The sequence below is a fragment of the Pristis pectinata genome, chromosome 14 (genome assembly GCF_009764475.1).
Source record: "Pristis pectinata isolate sPriPec2 chromosome 14, sPriPec2.1.pri, whole genome shotgun sequence".
Lineage (NCBI taxonomy): Eukaryota > Metazoa > Chordata > Chondrichthyes > Rhinopristiformes > Pristidae > Pristis > Pristis pectinata.
Genome location: NC_067418.1, coordinates 43,048,084 through 43,074,926, shown reverse-complemented (window position 1 = coordinate 43,074,926; position 26,843 = coordinate 43,048,084). Strand labels below are relative to the sequence as shown.

The 26,843-nt window shown below is 44.0% G+C and overlaps 1 protein-coding gene across 3 annotated transcripts in view; it reads right to left on the bottom strand.

Annotated features, from left to right (window-relative positions):
• The window catches only part of LOC127577713 (dual specificity protein phosphatase 8-like), a 178,835-nt gene that overhangs the window by 21,606 nt on the left and 130,386 nt on the right, over positions 1-26,843 (bottom strand). Inside the window, exon 1 of one of the 3 annotated variants that reach the window (XM_052029194.1) lies at positions 3,374-3,607. The exons of 1 other annotated variant lie outside the window; for it this stretch is intronic. In XM_052029194.1, the coding sequence (XP_051885154.1) occupies positions 3,374-3,440 (67 nt within the window). In that variant the 5' untranslated portion in view covers positions 3,441-3,607. Of the gene's footprint in view, positions 1-3,343; positions 3,608-26,843 lie in introns of those variants that run through there. One more of the 3 variants, XM_052029193.1, reaches the window with a different exon arrangement.

Sequence of the window (26,843 nt, the reverse complement as noted above, 5' to 3'; positions counted from 1 at the left end):
ATCTGTTAAGTCAGAAGCAATGCTTCATTTCTGAATATCAAATTCCAATGCAACTGCTTGTAATTGTTATAAAGTTAAAGTACAGTGACTATCTGCTGAGACCCCCTTTCATTTCAAAATGGGTGGAATTCACAGTCGTTCAAAGGGAAAGGCAGCTTAGCGCATGGGCACAGAAACAGAACACATTTGAACTGTACAATGTACTCTCTTAACAGAAACATTATGCAGTCAGAATCTACACCCAGTGTAGCGTTTCAGCTCCATTCCCCTCCTCCTCTACACAGATCCAATCTGCTCTTTTAGCCGCATTACATCACCTCCTTGATTTGACAATTACATCACATCACGAATGATGCAAAGCACAGGTGCAGGGGCAAAGCCCTCGCTCTGAAAGTCTGCAATAAATCATTTGTCTGCTGGGTCAGGGTACGTTCTGGGTCTGAAAATCAGCTTGACTCCTTAATTGGAAAGCGCTCTGCAGCTCCCCACATAATACACAGATGACTGAATCAGCCCGACCGCTGCCTATTAAATTATATCCTGGTGTTTGGCTAACCTGGAGGTAGTAATCTGATAGGTCACCAATTAATGGAGCTTGTTGCTTTTTATTTTTGACTCAACATCCACTCTTTTTAGCTGCGTCCTTCAGTAGGGGCCTCGTGTTCAGCTTTACACAAATGTAAATATTCAGCAGCAAACTGTAAACATTAAATGTTTATTTAATTCATTCTGAATTTAAAGGGCTTTGGACAGATGTGGGCGTAGAGAGTGGATCAATTGTTCTGGCCAGGTTAGATTTACGCCAATGTAAAGCAAAGCAGGCCCACTCATTCTGTCTCTGTCTCTGTCTCTCTCTCTCTCACACACACGCACACACAACACGCACGCATCGCAACAAGACCACAGTTACGGAGCCTTTTCACTGCCCTCAGAATTCAAACAAACAGACATTATCAAATCAGACTTCACAGTTTTAAACCTTGTTAGTTGTTAATCCAACATATTGAAACAGCAGGTTGTTTGGGATATGGTCTAAATGCACCAAAACTAAACTATCAATATTGAGTGTTTTCAAAATGTTTCACAGTGGGATTAAGACGGGAAAAATGGCGTGTATTACAACCAACCCAATGAACATGCAAAACTTGGGGCACTTTTAAAAAACTTCAGTGTCTGTGAAGGGCTTTGGGACATCCTGAGATTGTGAAAAGATGCAAAAGATGAACAGTTTGCAGTGTGCCTCATCCTTTACCCCCTTCCCCTGCTAAATCCCGACTCCCTTGCATTGTCTTCAGACCATCACATGAAACAGAGGTTTATATGGAAAAGCATGCACACACAAACTTATCTGACCTTGATACTTATCCAGCCATACCTGAAACCTGATGCCTGCTGTCCACAGTTAGCTCAACTATCTGAATAAAGAATGGACCCATATTCAGGTGCAAGAATAAAATAAAAATACACTAACTGAAACCTTGCCTGAGCAGCATTTATGCATCAATGTTATATATTGTACAATGCCCTTCCAAAGTATGAATGTATATGATTCCCTAATATATGAACATACGGCGTGTTCCACACTCCCCCTCAGTTCAGTTATACTTAAAGAAAATTTACAAAAGTGCAGTTAACTAGCAGGATCACTACCTCCCTGTTAATGACCACTGAAAAGTGGGAAGCAGCAAATCTGATCTCAGCACCTTGACAAATACGTCACCAGTCCCGGTATATGAGGAACATAAATTGTGACCAAATTAATACTAAGGTACAACATATTCAATGAGGCCCTCAATGACTGCATACTTTTTAGACTGGTCACACAATGAATGCAGCTCAATGGTGGGATTACAAAGGGGAAACGTCCACAATTAAGTTTCAAAAGAATTGTGAGGATTTTTTTTTGACAATGATTTGGAACACGTTTGGCAAGGAGGAAGAGGATTCAGTGGTAATAAAGTGGAATTAGATCTCTAATTGTTAAGGAAACAAGAGAGAAAAAAAGGTTTCCTGTGTTGAATAATTTCTCGATTCTTATACCAACCAAAAAGAACCCAATCACTGATTCCACTGTGGAGTATTGCCTATACAAAATGTCTGTGTGAATGAGCTACAGAAGATTTAAACTCCTTCAAAAAGAGTGGTGTGTCATACCACGATATGATAACTGTGATGAAGTGTTCTCCAAAAGCTTTGTGTTAAATAGTCTGAAACTTGTCTCGCAAGCATGCATCCAGCTACGAGAGGCATCCCACTTGATTATAGCTGGTTCAAAGCTTGCTGACTGCTGTGAGCCAGATGGATGACATCATGCAGCATAGTCTATCACTCTCGGGAGAACAGCGTGCTTCTTCTTCACCTCTCTGGCTCAATAACTCAACCACTTGTTACGCTCGATCACACACAGCTTCCTAGTTGTAGACCTAACACTCAGCAGCACCCCCCCCCCCCCCCGCCACCTCCTTTCCCACTTCTCAGTCAATCCCTCGGGGTCCAGTGTGACTTGCTTCCACTCCACTCCTGTACGTTCCCCTCACCAACTCCTAACCCCCACCGCTTGCTCATTTCTCTGACATCAGGAGAATTTCATCCGGAGCGCGACTTGGCTCAACAAGATAGCAAGCGTTTACGATGGAAATACCATTCCTAAGGCATGACATCAGTGAGTCTGTGGTGTACCAGAACATGCCCTAGAGAGGAAGATGCAAGCTCCACTATTCTGTGCATGTGAGATGTTGAAGGTTCAAGATGAGTAATTAAAACATCTCACCCTTTGTTAGCAATCAAGTAAAAAGAAGTGACGTATGATCACTATTGCTTTAACATGGTATTACTCATACCGCACTGAGCGTCCTTTGCAGGGTATATACAGTCATTACATAATTCACAAACTATTCTCCCTCGCTCTCTCAGCTGTCACCCCGTACAATGTGGGTAAAATCCCGTAATCTGGATTTCCTGTTCAAACATTTTTTTCGTTTCTCCATTTGCTCTTCTCTCTCTCCGCCTGTCCCGCCAAGCGCCGCCTGCCCACCGCACACGGTGGACAAGGACACTTTAAAACTATAAACGCTGAGGGCGTAGTGGCCCGCGACCCCGGTCAGACCCACATGGACCGTAAAGGGAGCCGGCACCGGGCTCCCTGTAACCGCTGGCACAAGATCACTGCGTTAACACTGCCCCTGCTTCCAGCAATGCCCCTTAGTACTACAGATCACAACCAGGTTATAACACCAGGGTCAGGGCCAACACGTCGCCAAACATGAAATGCAAACAGTTAATGTACACAGGAACCCGAGTTGCCAGTTGCAACTTGGGCTGAAAACTTTTTTTGCTTAAATACCGAAATAAGCGTTCCATTCTAAATCCACACCTCGGACTTCTCTTCCTTCTCGTATCCGTCTCACTCTGATCTTCAGTTTCATTTCTGTTTCGTACATTTTCAACACAGCGAACTGATGTTAGTTGTTCCGATGTGTTTAGTTGTAAATAAAGACAGTCCGCGCAGCCCGTGCTGGCTCCGTTGTGCAGGAGGTCTCCGCGGGATGTGTGTGTGTGTCTCCGCTGTCCGGCTGTGTGCTCTGTGCTGCCCTCCCTAACTGTGACTGTCAGACACCCGGATAACACAATACCGGAGAGCACTCGCGGCCCATGCGTGAAATTGAGGTGGGCGTGTAGATCTTTGCATTCCTGAATCACCGCGTCAATGTTCCGCCACCTTTTCCTCAAACCTGTTTTGGAAAAGTGATCTGTATTTCTCTTTTCCTGGGGGTAGAGGGGAAATAACACGTGGCCGGGAGCAACGAGGACCTGTGAGAGTTCAGTTAAGACTTCCTGCAGGGCAGTTCGATGTTCCCACTCCCCTCTTTATTTAAAACATATTTGGCAGTGGGCTAATCGCTGCATTCCTTTTTTGTTGCAAATTTGCAGGATTTTGTTTTCCACTGCTAGATTAGGAGGGAGGATTTTATTTTGGAGGGGAGGGCAGTTGTTTACTGCGGGAGGCACTGACTAACCTTGCATGCAAACAGCAGCGTTTTACAAAGCGTACGGCAGGCGGGCAGCGTGGATCCGACGGCCTTTATGCCATTGTGTTCCAGGCATGAATGGGACTCAAGAGCAGAAGGACACCTTAACGCTTTGAGTGCTGCGGTGGGGCAGTGCAAATGAGGAGCGATGACCCAAGACCCACTCCCTCCTTTAAAGAACTTCTGTCGGTTCCCTTCATAATGTGGGTGGCATTCTGTGAGTGTGTGTTCTGCTTTAAGTTTGGGCACTGCTGTCAACTTAATTCCACCCCACCTCTTTTTTGTTACAGGACCCAGGCAGCGGAAGACAAGGACAGAGCCGCGGTGTAAGCGGCACTGTGCTGGTACAAGCTAACTCTAACCTGTCGTCGTCATCCTTGACAGACCTTATAGGGGTGTCTATTTCCAGCCCGGCGACATGCACCCGAATAAAGCAGGCGTTTATAATGTTGCTATAAACAGGGCAGGAGGAAGGAAGGCAGAGAGGAAGGAAGGAATTAAGTGCATTTATATGTGCTGTCCGCCACCTGGGCAATGTCAAAGGCCGTTGCAACCAATGAAGTACTTTTGAAATGTAGGCACTTTTGTAATGCAGGAGACGGTAAATGGGATTGCAGCAGTTCACTCCGAATTCCCAACCTTTCCCGCTGTAACTCCTGTTGCTGTGGGATCTGCCCCCCCCCCCCCCTCTCTGGTGTGGCACCTGTCACTTCCTGGAAATACTTACTTGGGACCTTCCACCGTCTCCAGCCACACCACTGGCGTTCCCCTCACTCTCAGCAAGCTTGCGAGAAACACTCCGTGCGGTTTGACCAAAGGTCTTCGACCTGAAACGTTAGCCCTGGTTCCCCCTCCACAGGTGCTGCCTGACCTGCTGAATCTTTCCAGCATTCTTAGTTTATATCTCAGCTTTGCGCTATCTGCAGTTTTTTATTAGAATTATAATGAAAGTGAGGTCTTGTGGCAGTTGTTAGAAGAGTGGGCCATTCGGCCCCTCCTGCGGCATCCATTATACTAACCCCATCTGTGCCCTGACTCCATTTAGCCACCTTAATTTTACATCCCTTTCCTACACTAACCCAATAAATGCCTAATAATGGCAACCTTGGAAATGTCCGTTGACCCTATATCCAAAGAGGTTTTACGATTTCCGCTCACCTTTGTCTGAAAATGTCTTTCCTCCTTTCATTCTGCTTCTCCTGGACTTCCGCGCCAGGGGAAATACATTCCCTGTCTGTCCACTGTTGACTATCTCCAACATTCTAACCTCACCGGATCAGATCCGTGTTTCTCAGCCTCTTTGCTCTCTTGGGTCACACTGGCAGTTGCACCCACACATCTTACTTCCCAACATTCATTTTAAAAGCAGTTTTGTATAGATAAGATCTCTTTATCAGTCACATGTACATCAAAACACACAGTGAAATGCATCTTTTGCGTAGAGTGTTCTGGGGGCAGCCCGCAAGTGTCGCCACGCTTCAGGTGCCAACATAGCATGCCCACAACTTCCTAACCCGTACGTCTTTGGAATGTGGGAGGAAACCGGAGCACCCGGAGGAAACCCACACAGACACGGGGAGAACGTACAAACTCCTTACAGACAGCAGCCGGAATTGAACCCGGGTCGCTGGCGCTGTAATAGCATTAACTAACCGCTACACTACTGTGCCTGCAAAACTTTATTTATACAGCACAGTAACAGGTCTTTCTGGCCCAACGAGCCCACATCGCCCAATTACCCCCATGTTGACCTACCTTTCTGTATATCTTTGGAATGTGGGAGGAAACCGGAGCACCTGGAGGAAACCCACGCAGACACGGGGAGAACGTACAAACTCCTTACAGACAGCGGCAGGAATTGAACCTGGGTCGCTGGCGCTGTAATAGTGTTATGCTAACTGCTACACTATCATGCCGCCTGTTATCTGTTTTGTATCGACACACGGTGTGCTGACTGGGCCACATGAGGCCTGTGGATTAGATCATCTCACAACCTTGTATACTCAAAGGAATACATCAAGCTGTCCTCATCATTTAACCCATTAAAAGCTGCCACTGGAGAATGCAGCAGAGGGCCAGCGAATTAGGCCAGGACAAGGCGATGCTGGGCCCTGACTCCTGTTATGAATCCACAAGACCTAGTTTGTGGTTCATGCAGAATGTGGACCTCAATGCCACAAGGATCATGGACGGGAAAGGGAAAGGGAGGCGTGGGGTGCAAAGGAGTTCTCGAAGTTTTGGCCTGGGATCTGACAATATATCAGGAAACAATGAACATGCCAGGAGAGTGAGGCTGGGATAGGAATCCAGACTGCCTCTTGTTCAGGGCCCCTGAATGAAACAGATATCCAAGCAACCAGCTTTTAAAGGGAACTGTGAAACTCATTGAAACCTTCTCCAGTGATGGGGTTGCCTGGGTAAGGTTCAGCTGCTGTGAATGCCCTGATAGTCACCTCCCTCCACACTCCACCCAAAGGCCACAATTGGACCATGAGCAGGCAAACAGATTAATCAGATCAGGGAACACTGACCCAGATATTCTGTGACATTGACTCCCAATGGCATGAATCTGAAAGCCACAAATATTTCAAATGTACTGGCATGAAATCCCACATAATACATACATTGTGGTTTCAGCTATTTCCAAATACTTGGCCGGTTTTCACTCAGTTCTCAAAATGATACTTTTGGATAAGGTTTTTCCCTGAAATGTGTTTCTACCAGGTGCGGGTGTTAGCAGAGAGAACGTCAGTCACAAGGCATGTGACTGTACAGCAATGTACAGTTTGCTAACACTCCTTCACCAGGTGTTAAGTGACCTGCTGCAGGCTGCATCAGTGTTACAATTTCCATCTAACCCTGGTTAAGGAATATCCAGGTTGCGTTTTAAATCCTCCGTTTGCCCTAAATACGATGACATTCCACAGTGCGCCTGCACTGACTCACACCATCAATTCTTTTGCTCAATTTGACTTCCCTAAAATAAATAAACCAGAGCAGAGGAGAATTTTTTTTAGAAATATATGCGGTGATCCGCAATACACGACTGGAAAGGGTGATGGGAGTGAAATAGTCTTTCCAAAAAGGAAATGGAAGTATATTGGAAAAGGGAAAATAAAATGACAGAACTACGGAGAAGGAGTGGGAGTGTGTGACTAACTGCACAGCTGTTTCAAAGAGCTGGCACAGGTAGAATGGGCTCTACAATCAGATGAAAATGGTTGTTGGGTGACACACTCTCCCATGATTTGCAAGCGCACGTCAGTTAATTGCAGTGTTGGTTTTCCAGGAATGTGTTTATATTGGTGCATCTACATGGCTTTACTTTGACAGAGTGTGTGAGTGGAGCTACTTATAGAAATTCAAGAGCAGTCTAGGTACAAGCAGTCAATTGATCGCTGATCTGAATGGGGCATTTCATGAAGCAACAGGGTAAATGGACATTGGAATAATGCAGCAATTCTGGGAAAATCAGCGTTCCTTTCCTCTAGCATACGAGATTCTGATCAAAGTCTGACACTTAACGACTGCGGGGCATTCCAAATTACTCATCCAATGGCAAGCCACAAGTTCAGCTCTGAGCCTCAGAGAATGGAAGGATTCTAGGTTCAATTCCTCATTTCTCCTGTGCAATCCAGTCACTCACGGACATGGTGTCAGGACGTTAGAATTATCATTGACTAAAAGAAGTCAGGGATCAGTCTGGGCTTTCTACTCTTGACTCGCGCTGCAAGGAAGTGTATAGTTCTGTGGTGTGGCATACCAAGGCTCAGGTGTGATGGCCAGGTAGTCAAATTGCCTGCTGATCGTCACCACTGAGAGCTAAGGCAAATAGTGGGCAATGGGGAAACAATCCACCCCCGTCAACCTTGCTCTGTCAGTGAGGGATTAATGACATTGGGGCAGGCACGGTAGTGTTGTGGTTAGTGCAACGCTATTACAGCACCAGAGACCCGGGTTCAATTCTAGCCACTGTCTGTAAGGAGTTTGTACGTTCTCCACGTGTCTGCGTGGGTTTCTTCCGGGTGCTCAGGTTTCCTCCCACATTCCAAAGATGTACCGGTGAGGAAGTTGTGGGCCTGTTATGTTGATGCTGGAAGCATGGCGACACTTGCGAGCTGCCCCCAGGACACTCTACGTACAAGATGCATTTCACTGTGTGTTTCGATGTACGTGTGACTAATAAAGAAATCTTATCTTACATTGTGATGATGGAAGGGATGGTGGGTATAAAAACTGGAAACACAAGCTAAAATAGAGCAAGGGGAAGTGTTTATTTAAAGCTCCCTCGTTTCATCGACCACCTGAAGCTGTGCACTGGATCAGGAAACAACAGCCAGGTGGTGTCAAACGGTAGCACTTCTAGGAAACACTTGGCACTCTTTGCAGGACAACTGCCTTCACTAATACCCCACCCTTCCCAATAATTTCCCCCCTTCTCATAACAACCCCACTTCCCCCTCCCACTGAAGCCCAAGGGAGCCACTTACAATGTGACCACTGCTGAAGACATTTCCTCCCCAAGGCCCTAACCCTAATGCATTTTCTCAGCAATTCCACTTAAAACACACTTTGCCCTCAGAAGGAAAGTCTTCTTTTCTGTTTTTTCCCATGTTCTGTGGCCACCACCAACATCATCAGCACCTTTTCCTTCTTTCAGAAAACAGTTCTGAGGAGTTAGCTGCAAGTCGGGCCAGCATTCCAACATAGTTTCTCTCCACTTCCTTATAAATTTGTTCCTTGTCAAGATTTTTAAAAGCCTTTCCAAGCTTGCAGCAGCGTAAGTGTTCTGGGAATCCAGCCAGTTCCCTGTCCCCATTGCTTGCACCAGTCTGGGTGGGAACCTTCATTGACGACATCTCGACATTTTTTTCTTTCCTTGCATTTTTGTGAGAGAACCGGCCGGCCAAATTTAGAATCGTGTCGAAAGGGAAAAACTCAGTCATCGTCTTGGAAATGTGCGCTTACAATGTGGTGACCTCATGGTTATACAAGAGCCCCACTAATCGCCAGGAGATAAACATGCTAAAATGGGTCACTGTAGCAGCTGTAGGCTGTTTATGGCTAGCCTGACAAAGTTGTTCAAATGAAGCTTTTCCAGCAGTATTTAATCAGCGCTTAATTAAAGTGAGAAGTATGTTTCCGTTTAATGTTTGCCTTATAAACTTCCAGAAATGTAGAGCAATTCTGCCTTCCCCCTCATCTTCCTTCTACCAAGGGAGATGGGTTGTAGCCTCCCGCAAAGGGGTGTACAGGCAAGGTTGGTCCCAGTATCAGGAAAGCACGTGCACAAAAGAACCTGACATCACAGAATAGGAGGTCATTCTGCCCATCAAGTCTGTACTGGCTCCTAACAGAAAGCTTGTCAGTCCTGTTTCCCTGCCTCTTCCCCACAGCCTGCAGATTATTCTGTTTTGGTAGCAGATTGGTGCTGCTTGTGAAGCCGCTGCCCCACAGCTCCAGCAGTCCGGGCTTGATCCACACCTCGGGTGCTGTCCATGTGGAGTTTGCACGTTCTCCCTGTGGCTACGTGGGTTTCCCCTGTTGCCTCCCATTCCCCAAGGACACGCGGTTAATTGGCCACTGTAAATCACCCCTGGTGTGTAGGTGAGTGTGTGGTGGGGAGTTGATGGGGATGGAAAACCTAATCACCAGAGTTTAGCAACACTATGATCACTTTGCATTAAAATGGACTTTTTTTTCTGTTCTGATTGTGTTCTTTCTTGTAAAAATTGTGTATAATTTACGTTTTTCTTGTGAATGCTGCTTATATGGTGCTATATGCCTGTGATGCTGCTGCAAGTAAGCTTTTCATTGCACCTATGCATGCATGTACTTGTGAGTATGACAATAAACTTGACTTTGTGGGGAGAATGGGTTTACAGGGATGATTAGTTTGGGGTGGGGGGGGAGGGAATTGCTCTGTGTCAGCATTGATCCGATGGTCTGAAATGGCCTCATTCTATGTGATAATATGGAAATCTGCAATAATATTGCACCTTTCCTGAACTAATGGTGCTTGCCAAACACTTTGTAGCTGATAACATTTGGTACCTGTTGCAATACTGGGCACATGTCAGACAACTTACATAAAGGATGGTCCCCACATTAAGCCCTGTAATGTGACCAATTGTGTTTTAAACACAATGTTGGTTGAGAAATAAATATTGGCAAAAGCAAGGAGATAATTCCGCTGCTTATCCGCGGATAATTCTGTGGGATCTTTAGCCCGACCTGAGAGGTGGGAAGGAGGTGCAGAGCCGAGATGTAACTTCTCATTTACCTCTGGCAATGCAGCACTCCCTTGGTACAGCCCAAAGGCATCACCAAGGTAGAACCCAAACTGACAATTTTAGAGTCACAGAGTCATACAGCACAGAAACAGGCCCTTCAGCCCACCCTGTCCATGCCGACCCTCAAGTATTCATCTATACTAATTCTGGTGGTGTCAACAGTGAAAGAAAAAACTAAACTAAGGGAAGCCCAGTATAAGCAAGAAAAAAGGTCCTTAAGAAAAGCATAAGGAACTTGCCAACTGTATTTATAGTTATTGCTGTCTTTAACACATTTTATTTGCTGAGATGCCAACCAGATGGGATAGGCCGACACTGGGAGGGGAGAGACTGAAGGCTGCTCGAAGGTACCTGGATCTTTCTCCAGCTCAAGAAACGGCTTGGATAGGACAATAAACTCAACCATAGGCTCGCTCTCTCATCAGAGACAGATGAGAGATGTGTGGGGATCCGATCCTTGTATGCCGGCTCCGATAATGTGGAACAGGGAGCAGAATGTGGCAAAGAGTAGAATAGAGAAAGGTATTGTAAAGAACTGTACAGAGAGAGCTGGGGTCAGTGTACAGAGAGAGTTGGGGTCACTGTACAGAGTGAGCTGGGGTCAATGTATAGAGAGCTGGGCCAGTGTACAGAGAGAGCTGGGGTCAGTGTACAGAGAGCTGGGTCAGTGTAGAGACAACTGGGGTCAACGTATAGAAACAGCTTGAGGTCAGAGTATAGAGAGCTGGGTCAGTGTACAGCCACCTGGGTTAGTATTCAAAGAGAGCTGGGTCAGAGTAAAGAGAGAGCTGGGGTCAGTGTACAGAGAGCAATACACAAAACGCTGAAAGAACTCAGCAGGACAGGCCTGACCTACTGAGTTCCTCCGGCATTTTGCGTGTTCCTCCAGATTCCAGCATCTGCAATCTCCTGTGTCTCCAGTGTACAGAGACAGCTGGGTCAGTGTACACAGAGAGCTGGGTCAGTGTATAGAGAGTTCGGGTCAGAGGATAAATCTGGTGCTATTTTGAGTTCTGTTGTGAGAACTATACTAGGTCTCAGTTAATTATTTTCAACCTTTACAATGAACACAACGAGTTCTTGCTCAGAAGACCGACAATTTGGCTATCGTCACCTGCAAATGCACTACAGGAGATTGATTGATAATGCACTAATCTCATCCTGGTACAATGTTCAAGGGTTACTGTCTGAAGGTGTGAAATTTAATCTAAAACCATAATTCCTGTTTTTCTTTTTCACTGCTTGTCTCCCTTTCTATTGCACTCCATCTCTTCAATACCCCATTTTCCAAGATTACAACAGGGACACACTTCAAAGGTGCTCAGTTAGCTTCAAAGTGCTTTTGGGGTGCTTCAAGATCAAAAAATTTGCCATGTAAAAGCAAGTTCATTCCCTTTGTATGTGCAGTACTTATAGAATGCAGCCTTGTTTGTTTGACTTTTTTTTAAACATAAAATGTGTGAAACTGTTTCATCTTTCTACCAGTCTCTATGTTCAGACATTGTTTTTAACCTGCCCACTGACTAAACCCTGCAATGAGTCACTCTGACATTAATCTTTAATGAGAACTGGCATCAAACCAAGATGTTGACTGTTTCTCCCTCCACAGATGCTACCTGACCAACTGAGTATGTCCAGCACGTCCAGCTTTATTGCCAGTGCAAGGCCCAGGGAAAGTCCGAGCAGATCAGGCCTTATTCCTGAATGTGCCGATAGATTTCACGGAAGTGCACTTTGAGCTTGCTGCTTCAACAATTTATGTGAGAGGCCAAAGATAAAATAACGTGCCCAACAAGACATTGATAGCAGAGTGATTCTGTCTTCTCTTGACTGACACACTGTGAGGTATCATTGGCTCCATTGCTCTGGTGCCATGCATCACAAATAATGAATCATTGCTTTCCTGCTGATGAAATCTGTGTTCCCTTCCTGCCAATGAACTGTATGACTGGTGTTTGGACTTTAACTAGAGTGACTTCACTGGAGGCTAATCAGCCAAACATAATAGAGGAATTGTTTTCATGTGGTGACTGACTGGTTATCTAGTGACTGTGCATCACATCATCTCTAAGGACTGGGCTTTGTGGCAGCCGAAAATAAACATTTAGTCAATGTTGATCACAATGATACATGCGTAGGGGGTGGGATGAGGAGAATCCTTGTGTCATTTTATCTTGAAAGGCATGGGTTTGAGGTGCATTTCAGAGGTATGAGCAGGCAATCCAGGATAACATAGCAGTATGCTGCAGAGGGAACCTTACACTGCTGGTGGCTCATTATAAACTTCTGTTGCAACCTGACTTTCATTTCAGATTGTCTCTATTCTTCCCTGGTTATTAACAGTGAGGTATTCACCCACAGATACCCTTGCTGTTGGGTGTTAGACTGGCTGAGGTCCAGGAGAGAAGAGTAAAGATGGAGGAAATAGAAGCAGGAGTAGGCCATTCGGCCCCTCATGTATGCTCTGCTATTCACTGTAGGCAGCTCAGAAGCGCAGCTAGTAGTGCTGCTACAGTGTCAGAGCCCCGGGTTCAATCCCGACTATGGGTGCTTTGTGTGTGGAGTTTGCACATTCGCCCAGTGATTGTATAGGTTTGCTCTAGGTCCTCCAATTTCCTTCCACATCCTAAAGACATGCGGATCAATAGGTTAATTGGCTACTGTATATTGTCCCCAGTGTAATTAGTTTATTATTGTCACATGTAACGAGATATAGGGAAAAACTTTGTTTTGCACTGCCATCCATACAGATCATTTCTAAACATAAGTACATTAAAGCAGTACAAAGGGGAAGCAATGACAGAATGTGGAATATAGTGTTACAGTTACAGAGAAAGTGCAGTGCAGGGAGACAATAAGGTGTAAGGGCCATGATGAGATAGATTGTGAGGTCAAGAGTTCACCTTTATTGTACAAGAGGTCTGTTCAAGGGTCTTATAACAGTTCTTGAGGCTGGTGGTGCGTGTATTGTGTAGGTGAATGTAGAATCTATGGGTAGTTGATGAGAAGGCCAGGAGAATAAAACTGGGATTAATGCAGGGTTGGAGACACAAGAGGTTGCAGATGCTGGAATCTGGAGCAAAAATGCAGGATTAGTGTAAACATGGACTCAGTAGGCTGAAGGGCCTGTTTCAGTGCTGCAGATCTCAATGACTCTATAAGATCACAGATGATCTTTTACTGTAGTTCCATTTTCCTGTACTACTCTCATAAACCTTGATTTCCTTAAAAACATATCAATCCCCATCTTGAACATACTCAGGAACTGATCCTCCACAGTGTACAGGCTAGAGAGTTCCAAAGTGTAACCACTCCCTGGCTGCGGAAATGCCTTCTCATCACTGCCCTGAGTGGTCTGCTCAGGTATAAAAGTAATCCTCAACCCAAAAGCCTCAGTCTAACCTTTGCCAAATTGACCCTGACCCAAGTCTGAGTTTATAATTCTATTAGCTGCCTTTTTAAAGCTTCTTTCTTGGAATGTGGGCATCACTGGCAAGGCTGCAGCAGTTATCGCCTGTACCTCCAGGCCCAAAGACGTGTGAGTTGGTCGGATAACTGGCCATTTAAATTGTCCCTAGTGTGTATGTGAGTGAAAGAGTCTGGAGGGTATTGATGAGAATGTGGGGAGAATAAAACGGGATTAGTGTCGGATCGTGTAAATGGGTGGTTGAAGGTCAGTGTGTACCTGGTTTCCCGAAGGGCCTGTTCCGATGTTACATGACTCTATGACCATTTATCAGCACAGGTAAGAGTGAACTACACATTGGTGTGGAACTAGAGTCAATAGTAGTCTGCCAAAATGACAGCAAGTTTCATTCCCTGAAGCACAATTTTAAACCAATTATGTTTTTCCAACATGTCGTACAATTTTCACTAACTTTTATTTCCAATCTTTTTTCTTCCAATGTGGATATTCAATTTACGTTCGCTGGATTACCAATCCAAAAGAGGTTTGTCTAAGAAAACAATGGCTAAACTTCAAAGACTGATAGATTGCTATGTGAAGTCCATTTGGACATCCTGACCATCTGATAAAGTTCAAAATCAAAGGAAGTTTCTTTTTTCTAACAAGGGTTGTTTAAGTGCTAGGTACACATTGTTCAAGACCTTAGCCTTCCTACAAACTCCAACATAAGAAGAAGACTTTGAAAGAAATACTACCAGCAAACAAAATAAATAACCAGCTTAAGTCTGACCTGTCGCTATATGGTTTGTTCAGTGTAGACAGTGACTCCAGTTAGGTTAGCTCTGTCTGTAAAAAAAAGCTAGGGTCAATTAGCCTCAAAGTAATAGGAAAGTCCACATTTTCAGGTGTTATTTTACCAGGATGCAATCTCATAATCAGCAAAAGCTTCTGTTGAAGACAGAATAAGCTCCTTGCCAGCCTTGAAGAGACTTTGCTTCTCTTATCATTCTCGGAATGCTGTGGCCACATTCAATAACTTCTGTCAAAAGCTGAACAAAGAATACAATTTTCTCTAATTGTATCTTTGAACTGAGAGAGTCCACCAATGCGTCAGATGAGTGCTTCTTGGTTCTGGGGGGGTGGGGGGGGGGGCGTGGAGAGGGGAGGGGGTGGTGGTTCTTGAATATCGATTTTCTTATGTATTGACTTCATTGTAAAGAACAACACAACATGGGGTCAGCTCCGACACCAACCACCTCTTCCACCTGCCCCCCCCTGCACCCTCACAGATGATTCTCAGAGGTGTGGATCTTGTTCTATCTGAGGCCAGCTGAGAGATGACCATAGAAATGGAGCACCTAACCAGATTAGCTTTTGGGAGAGTAATCCTGATAATAAATAGGTTCTCAATGGCTGGCATGGATATGGTTTGCCAACGGGCTTACTTCCCTGTTGTATGACACTATCCTCCAACAATGGACAAACCTCAGGTTAGAAGAGCAAGCTATACTTTGTGCCGTTAGATTCAGGCTCGCACTGTTCTGAGTTGGGGTGACTGCCCCAATACTGTCCACTGGAGAGCTTTCACACTGCATAGAGACCTCAGTCCCTTCAGCCCAGGATGTATTTGGAAAGGTCCTACACATCCCAGGCCAATGTCGAGCCTACACTACTCGTCTACAATGTCTAGGCTAAACTACTTTCTCAGATAATATTTCTACTCAGATTTTTTGGATGCGTGGCCAAGTCCAATACATACTGTAAGTTGGGTATCAAGAACATGAGCAGTGTTTAGGTATGATGTTTGCATGCTGACACTGTCCACGTTCTTGCAAAGGTTCAAACAAACTCCAAGGATTCACAGTTCATTAAACCCCTGCACTGAGCTGTGTTTCTGAACCAAATTTTATAGGGAGCAAAATACACAAAACGCTGGATGGACCTCAGCAGGTCAGGCAGCATCTATGGAGGGAAATGGACAGTCAACAGTCCTGATAAAGGGCCTTGACCCAGAACTTCGACTGTCCATTTCCCTCCATAGACACTGCCCGACCCGCTGAATTCCTCCAGTGTTTTGCATGTTGCTCCAGATTTCCAACATCTGCAGTCTCTCTAGTGTCCGCAAATTTTATCGGAATGGTCATCCTTCAGCAATCATCTCTTTCTGAAAATATAGTGAGGTAGACACATAGAATAATTGTCACTGCACTTAAGTGTACCTGGAGAGAGTTTACCTCATCACTGCCCGAATTTCAGCTGAGACTCTTGAAAGAAAGGTATGCATGGACATTTTAGACACTGGCATTGCTCATCAATGTGCTCCATTTACATCTTATAGCGAGAGCGGGACAATCCCTTGTAAATTTCCATTCACTTTTCTACTGGTTGCATTGATCCATTCATCACTACATTAGTTCACTTAACTGATCATTATCTTATGCTGAAGTTCATGCTAAGTGTTATAGTAAAAAGAAAGAGATAGAGAGTAAATGAACGCAGCCAAGATTTACTTGGAAGAAAGTCTACTTATTCCCAACATCTCCAGAAATATATATTTATGCCAAGACTCTGTATAAACCCATCCAAAAACAGTAACTTTGTGACAGATCCTGGCTGAAAAGCAAATTTTGGAAATCTGAAATAAAAACAGAAAATGCTGGAAATGCTCAGCAGATCAAACAGCATCTGTGGTGACAGAAATGGAATTAGCATTTCAGGCTGATGACTTTCCTCAGAAATACAACAAATGTTAGCCCTCCATTCTGGGGACGTCACACACAAAGCCAAGTTTTAAAGTAGTTGATTAATCAGTCTGAACAACCACACTGCCCAGCTCACAACATATATAAAGCCCTGAACAAAGATCAAACCTTTTAATAGCCCAGCATCTGAAAGGAAGGCATGAAGAATAATTTCGCTGGATCTATTTTCCTGCTTAAACCTATGAGCAATTAGTCAGCAGGATTTTTGTTTATCAAGTTACCTTCTACTCACAGATGCTCTTTGATTTCCAGGATTTTTTTGCTGCAGATTTCCAATATCTACACTTTGCTTTTTGTCACTGTTTTATTAGTTGTGGTTTACTTCACTCAAGCAAAGTTCGGAGTTCTGCTTTAGTGACTCAGTCTTTTGTTGACATAATGAATAATTCCATGCCATACACAATGCTACGCAGGTACCTGGGTCCACCGTGAGGTAACTTTAATCATTACTAATTATAAGGATGTGATAGGGAGCTTTAAATGCTTTGATTTGGAAATAGACCAGAAAGAACTTTCTCCTGCTTTGTGATCTACGTAAATGTTCCTCTATGAAATAGTGACACACTATGCTGCATTTCTCCCATCGACATTAATTTTTCATTATTAATAAATCACAGGTTAAACGGTGATGTTTTCCACTGAACAAGCATAAAGGATACTGTTTACTTACGCAAAGGAACAGAATATATTAGATTTAAGGTGCATTTCATAGCTAGTTACATGATTGTCAAACATTTACAAGTTACTGCATTTATATGGACTGAAAATCTCTATGCTCTGTATAACTGACATTTCCTTATACAGCATCCATACTTGCTTCCATAGCGACAGTGTTCAGCAGCATAACCACGAGCAATGAGGCCCTCTGTGCAGATTCTCATGAGAGATGGAAATGCATCAATCTGCACCAATAAACTGAAGCACTTTTTTCTTCAAAAAGCTGATACACTAAAGTACTCTAAAATAACTTTACTATTTCCCTTTTAGGGAAAGAGGTCAATACATTCTCTCCACAATGGACATCAAGAAACAGCAACACCTCATGTCACTCCCATGTAGCTAGATGTTATTGGACAAAACACAGAAAAGACCAGCACTTCTCTAGTCTCTTTCAAATCCCTTTTACGACGTTCCAAAATGCTTTATAGCCAACAAGGTGGGTTTCAGGTGTAGCCATTACCGCAATGCTGGAAAACTACAGTTAATTCATGATCAGAAAGCTCTGAACATAAGTTATGTGCAAATAGCCCAATTGCGTCATTTAGAAATGTTGAGTGAGGGGTTTGTATTGGCCAGGAGACCACTGCTATTAATTTTCTGAACCAATCACTTCTTTCACATCCCCTTCCCAGTGGTCAGACTCTTAATCCTACCTCTCTCGGTTTTCCGTTATTGTCACTTTAGCAGTATTTTTTGCACTACTTCGGACTGCACGATAATCTTTGCACCATTCTGTTGTTTTGTGCTCATCGCTGTATTTATTGCTATCATGTGTACTGTTTACTCTGTGAGCTTCATGTGAGCAAGGAATTTCATTACATCCTGGTGTGTATGACAATAAACAGATCTGAATCTGAATCCTTTACATCCTTTTGGGAGAGCAGATTGGGACTCTTTAATGTCGTATCCGAAGACAGCCCCAACAGTGCTGCACTCTCCCTTCTTCTTAAGCAGTCGCTTTGGATCGAAGATGACTTGCTTCCACTCCAGTTGGGTGGGTTCTGAAGTGCAGGACCCTCAGACTCTACCACAGATGGGGAACAGTGGGTGTAAAGGTTGTGGGATGGAGCACCACTTCTGCCATTCACACTGGGCTCCTGTATGCTCCCAGTGCACGGACTCAAGCTTCTCAACACCGTTCCAAGTGCTCCTCCTCCACTTTGTGCAGTCATCGGACAGGGATTCCCCGGAGTCAGTGGGAATGTTGCATTATTCCAAAGATGATTTGATCACATCTTTTCCTCCGTCTGTCTGGTAATCTCTTCCTATAACAGAGCTTGGAACAGTCCGTTCTCAATCAGTACCGGAGTGTCTGGTTAAACCTCTGTGCTTGGGTAGCCTGAAGAACGCAGCGAGTGTTACCAACTCGAATACCAATAGTGGGGCAATGCGAGTAATATGCTAAACTTATTTTCCAAAAGGTCACTCATTGAGGTTCTGGGCAAAAGGGGTCCTAAACTAGAAAGGGTTAATGCCAGTGGCTGATCCTACTTTCTTCTAATTACTCTGGGTGATTGAACAGCCTCTACTTCTGAACGTTCCTGGCATCCTTGGCTGCATTGCCTGCTACACCAGACTGAGTATTAGCTGCTTCCCGTTGCACACTCCTGCAGAGGGTCAGGCAGTATCAACAATCCCCTCATCCCGTATCTCTTGCGTCAATACAAACCGCCTTGGGGAGGCAGGCACACAAATCCTTAGATGATATCTCGGTGTAAAACAATTCATCTCCTCTCCGTGCAACTTATGACTGGGTTTTAAGAAAGGCCAACAGTTTCTCAGAAGTGAATTAACTCATGCACCAAAAATAACTCCAAAAGGAGATTGTAGACTTAACACCCCGAATAACAGAATAAAGGAAACTTATTTCCCTGTTCTGACCACAAATGGGATTGAACGAGCAAATACTTTAAATATTTACTGGATGAACAGAACTTTAAATGATATAAATAACCAGCTGGAGTCCCAGAGAGTCTGGACTTCTGACAATTAAAGGTATTAATGCTTTTGAAGAGGAATTGTTACATAAATATAGGCTTCCATGCTCAACATCACTTCAATTTTGGTTTCCAAACATACACCTCTCTGTAACTCCATCGAGATTTTAAGAGGCAATGTTGTTCAGTGTTGTGATGTGTGATGTTCAAATCTACCTACTCTTCTGCAGTGGCTAATGTCTAGAGCTGGCACTGAGTGATGCTAATGACCTGAGGTCAGTGGAGCAGTGGAGGTTGGCAAGGATACGGACAACACTCTGTAACATACATTTATATTATATATTCTGGATTTGTTTCTCCTTTCTCCTCTCCTGCCACGGATTCTTTCACTGTTGCTAGTTATAGTTCCATGCACAAGAGGCTATTCTTCACCCGCAAGTTACACAGCGACAGTTGGCAACTACACTCTGCAGAAGAGGGGACATTTCAGCCATAAATGATCCCGTGCCAGCACCCAATATACACCTAGTGATAGGAGTCACTGGACTGTGATCTTAAAAACAGGAAACATAGCCAAGTTTCCCCCTTCCACCTTAAATGCCAAATGTAGTGGCAACCCTACTTAGCACTCTCCTTCGGTTGCTAATTCAACAATGGGATTGAACTTCAGAGATTCCTGGTCTCTGCGCCTCAGTACCACACTGGGCTGAATAAACTTTTAAAAATACACTTCAGTACTGGCTCAGGAATGAGTTCAATTGCCGTGGTACATTCACATAGAAACGCCAATTATTTCCAGTTTTTTTCTCCCCAGCCAGAAAGCACATTAGCTCCCTATACCACCCAGGCACAGAGTGACAAATCTCTAAATATATTCTATAATTGCAAAATAATGGGGGAAAATACTAGACTTCTGCTCGCCTGGTTTTCGGTGACTTGGTTTATTTTAACAGCATCTATCAAACACAAACTCCAAAAAGAACATGATTCTATTACTCCCTTCAGGAATGCTGGTTAAAATAATTAACCTTTAAAGGGCCACTGTCTTCCAGGAGAAAGTCTCAGGCAAACCCTTTTTTTTGTTTATTGACAAACTCAGGACAATATGGCATAACATAAGAACATAAGAAATAGGAGCAGGAGTCGGCCATCTGGCCCATGGAGCCTGCTCCGCTATTTAATAAGATCATGGCTGATCTGGCCGTGGACTCAGATCCACCTACCTGCCTTTTCCCCATAACCCTTAATTTCCCCTACTATACAAAAATCTATCTAACTGTGTCTTAAATATATTTAATGAAGTATCCTCTACTGCTTCCCTGGGCAGAGCATTCCACAGATTAACTACTCTCTGGGAAAAGCAATTTCTCCTCATCTCCGTCCTAAATCTACTCCCCTGAATCATCCCTAGTTCTAGTCTTACCTACCAGCGGAAACAACCTTCCTGCCTCTATCTTAACTATCCTTTCCATAATTTTATATGTTTCCATAAGATCCCCTCTCATTCTTCTGAATTCCAGTGAGTATAGTCCCAGGTGACTCAACCTCTCTTCAGAGGTTAACCCCCTCATCTTCAGAATCAACCTGGTGAACCTCCTCTACATTGCCTCCAAAGCCAAGTATATCCTTCCTCAAGTAAGGAGACCAGAACTGCATGCAGTACTCCAGGTGCAGCCTCACCAGTACCCTGTACAGTTGCAGCACAACCTCCCTGCTCTTAAATTCAATCCCTCTAGCAATGAAGGCCAACATTCCATTTGCCTTCTTGATAACCTGTGTCTGTATCCATTAAGGCTGTTGTAAGTATGTGTCCATCTGAAAACAATACTTTGTGTTCAAAGTTATAATGGGTTTTCATTTGCTAAATTAGGGAAAACTATTACCACTGTAGGAGGCTCAACAACCAAAGGACAGAGATTTAAGATAACTGAAAATCAAGACAGCGAAGAGATAGAAATTTCATTTTATACATGACTGAAAATGAACTCCGGAAAGATGCAAAGAGATTGATTTTCACAATGAAAATGAATATATGCTTATTTTTCTTAAAAAATGCAGGCTGTGTTAAAAGACCATGTGAGGAAGACTAATGGAATAGTTTTTTCTGAGAGGCAGCACATGGTGTAAGTGGTCTAAATAGACTCATCCTGTGCTAATGGTTCTACAGGGGTTGAAATCTATCCCTGGTTGTATCTGCTAAACATGTAACTCAATAGCATGTACACATTGAGGGTCACATCCAAAACTTGGTTCCATGAGCTTTAATGGAACCGAATTTTGGGAATAGAGAGTTCAATGGCTACATTATGCGTTTTCTGTTTGCAACCAACAACAACTTTCTTGTAGTTCATCTACACTTATCTGTCCAAAATTAAACTGATGAATAGGAAGGCTACTTTCTTCTGTTAAAAAGCAATAAGCTGTTATTACATACAGGCCCTCCCCAAGTTACAAGCACCTGACTTATGGACATCTGTACAAAAATCACAGAACAAGCACAGCAATCAGGGATTGGGTCGAGCTGAGCAGAGCTGGGAGCCCTGAGTAGACTCACTCACTCACTGAGTCAGTGAGCCCGGCTGGCGGCTGCTCTCCCCGTGCCTGCTCACTCTCCATCACGGCTCTTTCTGTGATCCTCTCCCGCACACTGTCTTTGTTCATTTCCGACTTACAAAAAGTTTGGGTTACAAACAGTTCTCAGGAATGGAACCCTTTCGTAACCCAGGGACTGCCTGTATTGTCTTTCACAACCTTAAGATATTCTAAAATTTCTTTATAGACGATGAAGTAATTTTTGAAGTGGAATAACTATTCTAAGATAGGAATTGCGGCCTCCAGTTTGTGAAGAGTAATGACTTAAATAACCAAACTGTCTGTTTTGGTGATGTTGGCCAAAGTAAATATTGGCCAGATTATTGGGTCAAACAGTTCTTTCTGTCTTCAAATAATACTAATGGAATCTGTACTTCCTCCTGAGAGGGTAGGTTAAATCTCAGGAAGGTGGAATCTTCACTGAAAGGTGGAACTCTGGTTCCCTCAGTAGAGGTGAACCCTGTGTTACGGGGGTGGCGTTCCTAGAAAACAGCGTGTATCCCGATTTTCTGTACTGTGAAGCTGCGTCATCTGTGCATGTGTCAAGAAATGCAAATGGAAAAAAACCTATTTATTTATTTTTTTCATATAATTCCATGACAGCGAATTTTATTCTGTATCTCAAATTTTTGGGGAGTGATTTGTGAATTCTGTGAGGGCGAATTTCCACAATCTGAACAGCTGTAACTAGGGGGTCGCCTTTATTAATGATTTGTCAGCCATTATATCACATGCTCAAGAGTGGGGCTTGAAGCCATGATTTTCAGATTGAGTGCTACCACTGAACTGCAAGTAACAACTGAACAGTTCATGCACATGATCCTAACGCTAACACAACGTGGAATTTCACATTCAGTTCCATGGACAGCATTGAAATAGGTCAAATTCCTGTCTGACTCATCTTTTTCACAGAATTACAGCAACCCAAACTTCTCCACAATCACTTTCCTGTACAGAATTGCAATACAGTGATCTCTCCTTCCCAACACTGCTGATTATGAAAACTTGAAAATGCTTCCCAATCACCCTCACTGTATAGAAATCTAATACATCAAACTATTTCCCAATTGCATTGTGTAGTAATCCAAAACATCAAGGTTCTTCCCATATATCTTCATTATAAAGAACTTTGGTACACTGAATCTTTGCCCATTAAATTAAAATAATATTGAATGGGCACAGCCTTGAATTCCACCCCCGCCACCCTTTTCATTTATTTTGCAGAACTTCTGTCTTTTAAATCAACACCTCAAATGTAAAATGCAAAATGTTTTTAAATATGGCACGCAGTTATCTGAGTTTTAACATTCAACTGACTAAATATAGTTGACCTATGAATGCCTCTTCTACCTTGGAGACAGAAATGCTCTTTCAATGTCTAGTCAGTTCTTTATAAAATATAGGTTTTTGTTGAGTGGTTTTGTTGAGATGAATTGTTGAATGAAGAACTAAATGCCTGTGGTATGAACCAGTTATTTTTATCTGGTGTTCACACAAGTCTCAGTCCAAATATAATCCTGTTTCATGTGTACCAATTCTTGGCAGCATTTCTCCACATTTATCAGGATTCAGCTGTATCAATAAAATAAGGAATAAAAGATACAAAGTGAAAACTAGGATCTAATCACGGAACTAAATCAAAAAGCAGATTTGGATCTCTAGAACCTGTTTTCATGCTGGTGGCTGGAACAATTGAAGCTGTCCGTGAGACTAATTACAAACTGTCCTCATCTTGTCTCCAAAAGCAAAACCACAACTGGATGTCACTTGTAGTTCACCATTAGAAGGCAGCCTGACCCAGACATCAAACATGTAAAGCCATGAGATAATGTGCCTTCCGATTTAATCCTATGCATATTATCTCATGCATCAAACTTCTAGCCAGAAAGAATTTTCAAGTGTATAGCACTTTTCAAGACCTCAAGAGTCTCCACAGCCAAAGACTCTCCACAGGAAAGACAGCAATGTCCCGTGAACAGTAAGGGGACAATGAGCAGAAAAGGTGCTTGAGTGATGTTGGAGGAGTAAGCATTGGTCAGGAGGACAGACCCAATGAATGTTATGTCAACCTGCAAGGCCAAATACAGGCCCAAGGCATCATCTGATCCAATAGACTGCACCTGTCTTAGTGCTGCACTGAAGTGTCAGCCTAGAGCCTGCGCTGCATTGAAGGACTTGCAACCTTCCGCTGCAGAGGTGGGAGTTTTACCAATTGAGCCCAACCCAGAAAGGGAAACAAGTAAAACTAAAGATACTGGAATCTGAAACAAAAATAGAAATGCTGGAAGAATTCAGCCAGTGAAGCAGCATCTGTGGAAGGAGAGACCAATTAATGTTTCGGGTCAGGATGGAAAGGTTCTGGTAACAGGTTTCTATGCAGTTTGGAGTGTTGAAGGCACGGAGCCATGCTGGGTGTACAGTTCGATGGATGCAGCTTGTCCTCTGCCATTTCAGTCAGTACCTACTATGGGAGAACAGGCTATCCATCAGGTCTGAGTCATGACAGCTTCTTGTGTGGATAAGGTTGGGGTGTGGGGGGAAATGCTCCTCACAACTGAATGGATAGACATCGGAAACAGGCTCTTCAATCGACTAAGTCCATGCCAACCATCAAGTGCCCACGTACTCTACTCCCCTTTTCAACATTCTCCCCACATTCCCATTAATTCTCCCCAGATTCTACCAGTCACCTATGCCAAGGGTGATTTACAGGCAGCAATTACCCTACCAATCCACATGTCTTTGGAACGTGGGAGGAAGCCCTTAAAACCTGGCACACTAAAGAAATCCTCGCTGGCTTATTATTTTTAAGAATGGAGATAGGGTCAACTGCTGAGCCATTGCCCTTCTTTCCAATGCGGGGAAGAACCGTTCTGGAACCTTACCAAACTGCCTGCTCCCTCTTGTGGAGTACGTATCCCAGAGTCCCACATACTGTGCTGAGGGGTGCAGCCCCGGTGCAGATAATGTCTTTCAGGATATGTTAACCCAAGACCCCATCTGCTTCAGGTGAACTTGGGAATATCCCCAGATGTCCTGACTAGTAATTCTCGCTTAGCCAACACCTTTTAGACCATTAAGACCATGAGATATAGGAGCAGAATTAAGCCATTCAGCCCATCGAGTCTGCTCCACATTCAATCATGACTCTTTTTTTTAAACTCCAATCTCCTGCCTTCTCCCCATAACCCTTACTTTCCTTACCAATCAAGAACCTGTCAATCTCTGCCTTAAATACACCCAATGACTTGGCTTCCACAGCCATCTGTGGCAATGAGTTCCACAGATTCTGGCTGAAGAAATTCCTCCTCATCTCAGTTTTAAAGGGACATCCCTTTATTCTGAGGCTGCGCCCTCGGATCCCAGACTCTCCCACTAATGAAAACATCCTCTCCACGTCCACTCTATCCAGACCTTTCAGTGTCTGATAGGTTTCAATGAGATCCACCCCCCCGCCCCCCACCCCCCATCCTTCTGAAATCCATCGGGTACAGGCCCAGAGACATCAAACACTCCTCGTACGTTAAGCCTTTCATTCCTGGGATCATTCTTGTGAATCTCCTCTGGACCCTCTACAGGGCCAGCACATCTTTCCTTAGATACAGGCCCCACAATTGCTCACAATATTCCAAACGCATGACTACCTGGCCGTTAACACATTACACTTTGTGAGAGCTTGCTGTGGACAAACTGGCTGCCCTATTCTACACTAACTGGGCTTCAAAAGTACTTCACCGGCTGTAGAGCGCGTCAGAATTTCCCAAAGCTGCGAAGAGCGCTGAACAGACGTCAAGCTCATTTTTTCCTTTAAACGATTCATTATAGAGAAATATTTTCAAAAACCCAACCTCAGCCACACTCCAGCTTGAGTCACGGTGTGTCCATACCCTTGACTGTGTGCAACACTATGCTGAGTTATAAGAAAACCACAGCCCAGGGAAGAAAAAGTATCCTTGGACGGGCAGCCCAAGGCACTGTACCGGACAAATATTTACCTTTCTGTGGCGTGCAGATCAGGACAGAACCAGATTAGTTTCCTCTCAATTAATCAAAAACACTTCATGAAAGGTGGCTCACATTTGCAGCATCTGAGGGTTTTTTTTTATATTGATTTTTCGCGAACAGCAGGTGATTCTGAGGGCTTGTGGCTGTGAAAGGAACCACGACTCAGAAGCAGGGCAAAACCTTAGCGCCCAGCTTTTGTTGCCAACACACTTCAGACCCCCTTCACTTCTGCGTGCTCCTTTTCACAAGCCCACCATCCTCACTGGGTCGGTCGCTTTGTTACGGCTGAAGATTTATTCATGTCGTCAAGCCGTCAGTCACGGGTTCACCCAAAGGTCACCCACACACAAGAATGCTTGCTTGCAACAACTGGTCTGCTTCCTGCTGACGGAACCAGTGCCAGCTGGTGACATACACCCTGAGTTGGACCTTCATGATGTGGCACTGTGGAAAGGTAAGGCGAAAACCTGCATCTTTCATGACTTATGGAAGTCATGAAATGCTTTTCATGACAAATGCTTTCCAACATTTGAAATGTGACGACTGTAGTAATGCAGGAAACACTGCAACCAATTTGCACCCTGCAAGGTCTCAGAACAGCCAGTGACTTAAATGGCCTGGACAGTTTGTGTTGCTGATGTGAATTGAAGGGTGAATGTTGGCCAGAACATCAAGGAGTGGCTCTTCAAAGTACCACTGGGGCATTTTTACTTCCACAAGAGTGCAATCAGGACATCAGTCTTACATCTCATGTATGAAGGCAGTATTTCTGGCGGTGTAGTGCTCCCTCCGCATGGCACCCGAGTGTTGGTCTAGATTTATGTGCCTACAAGTAGAGAGAGCCAATGCGTACAGATTTCTTTCCCAGGGTTGGGGAATCAAGAACCAGAGGGCATAGGTTTAGAGTGAGAGGGAAGAGATTTAATAGGAACCTGAGGGGCAACCTTTTCACCCAGAGGGTGGTCCAAAATGGAATGAGCTGCCAGAGGAAGTGGTTGAGGCAGGTATATTAACAACATTTAAAAGGTACTTCAACAGGTACATGGATAGGAAAGGTTTAGAGGGATAGGGACCAAATGCAGGCAAGAGGGACTAACTTA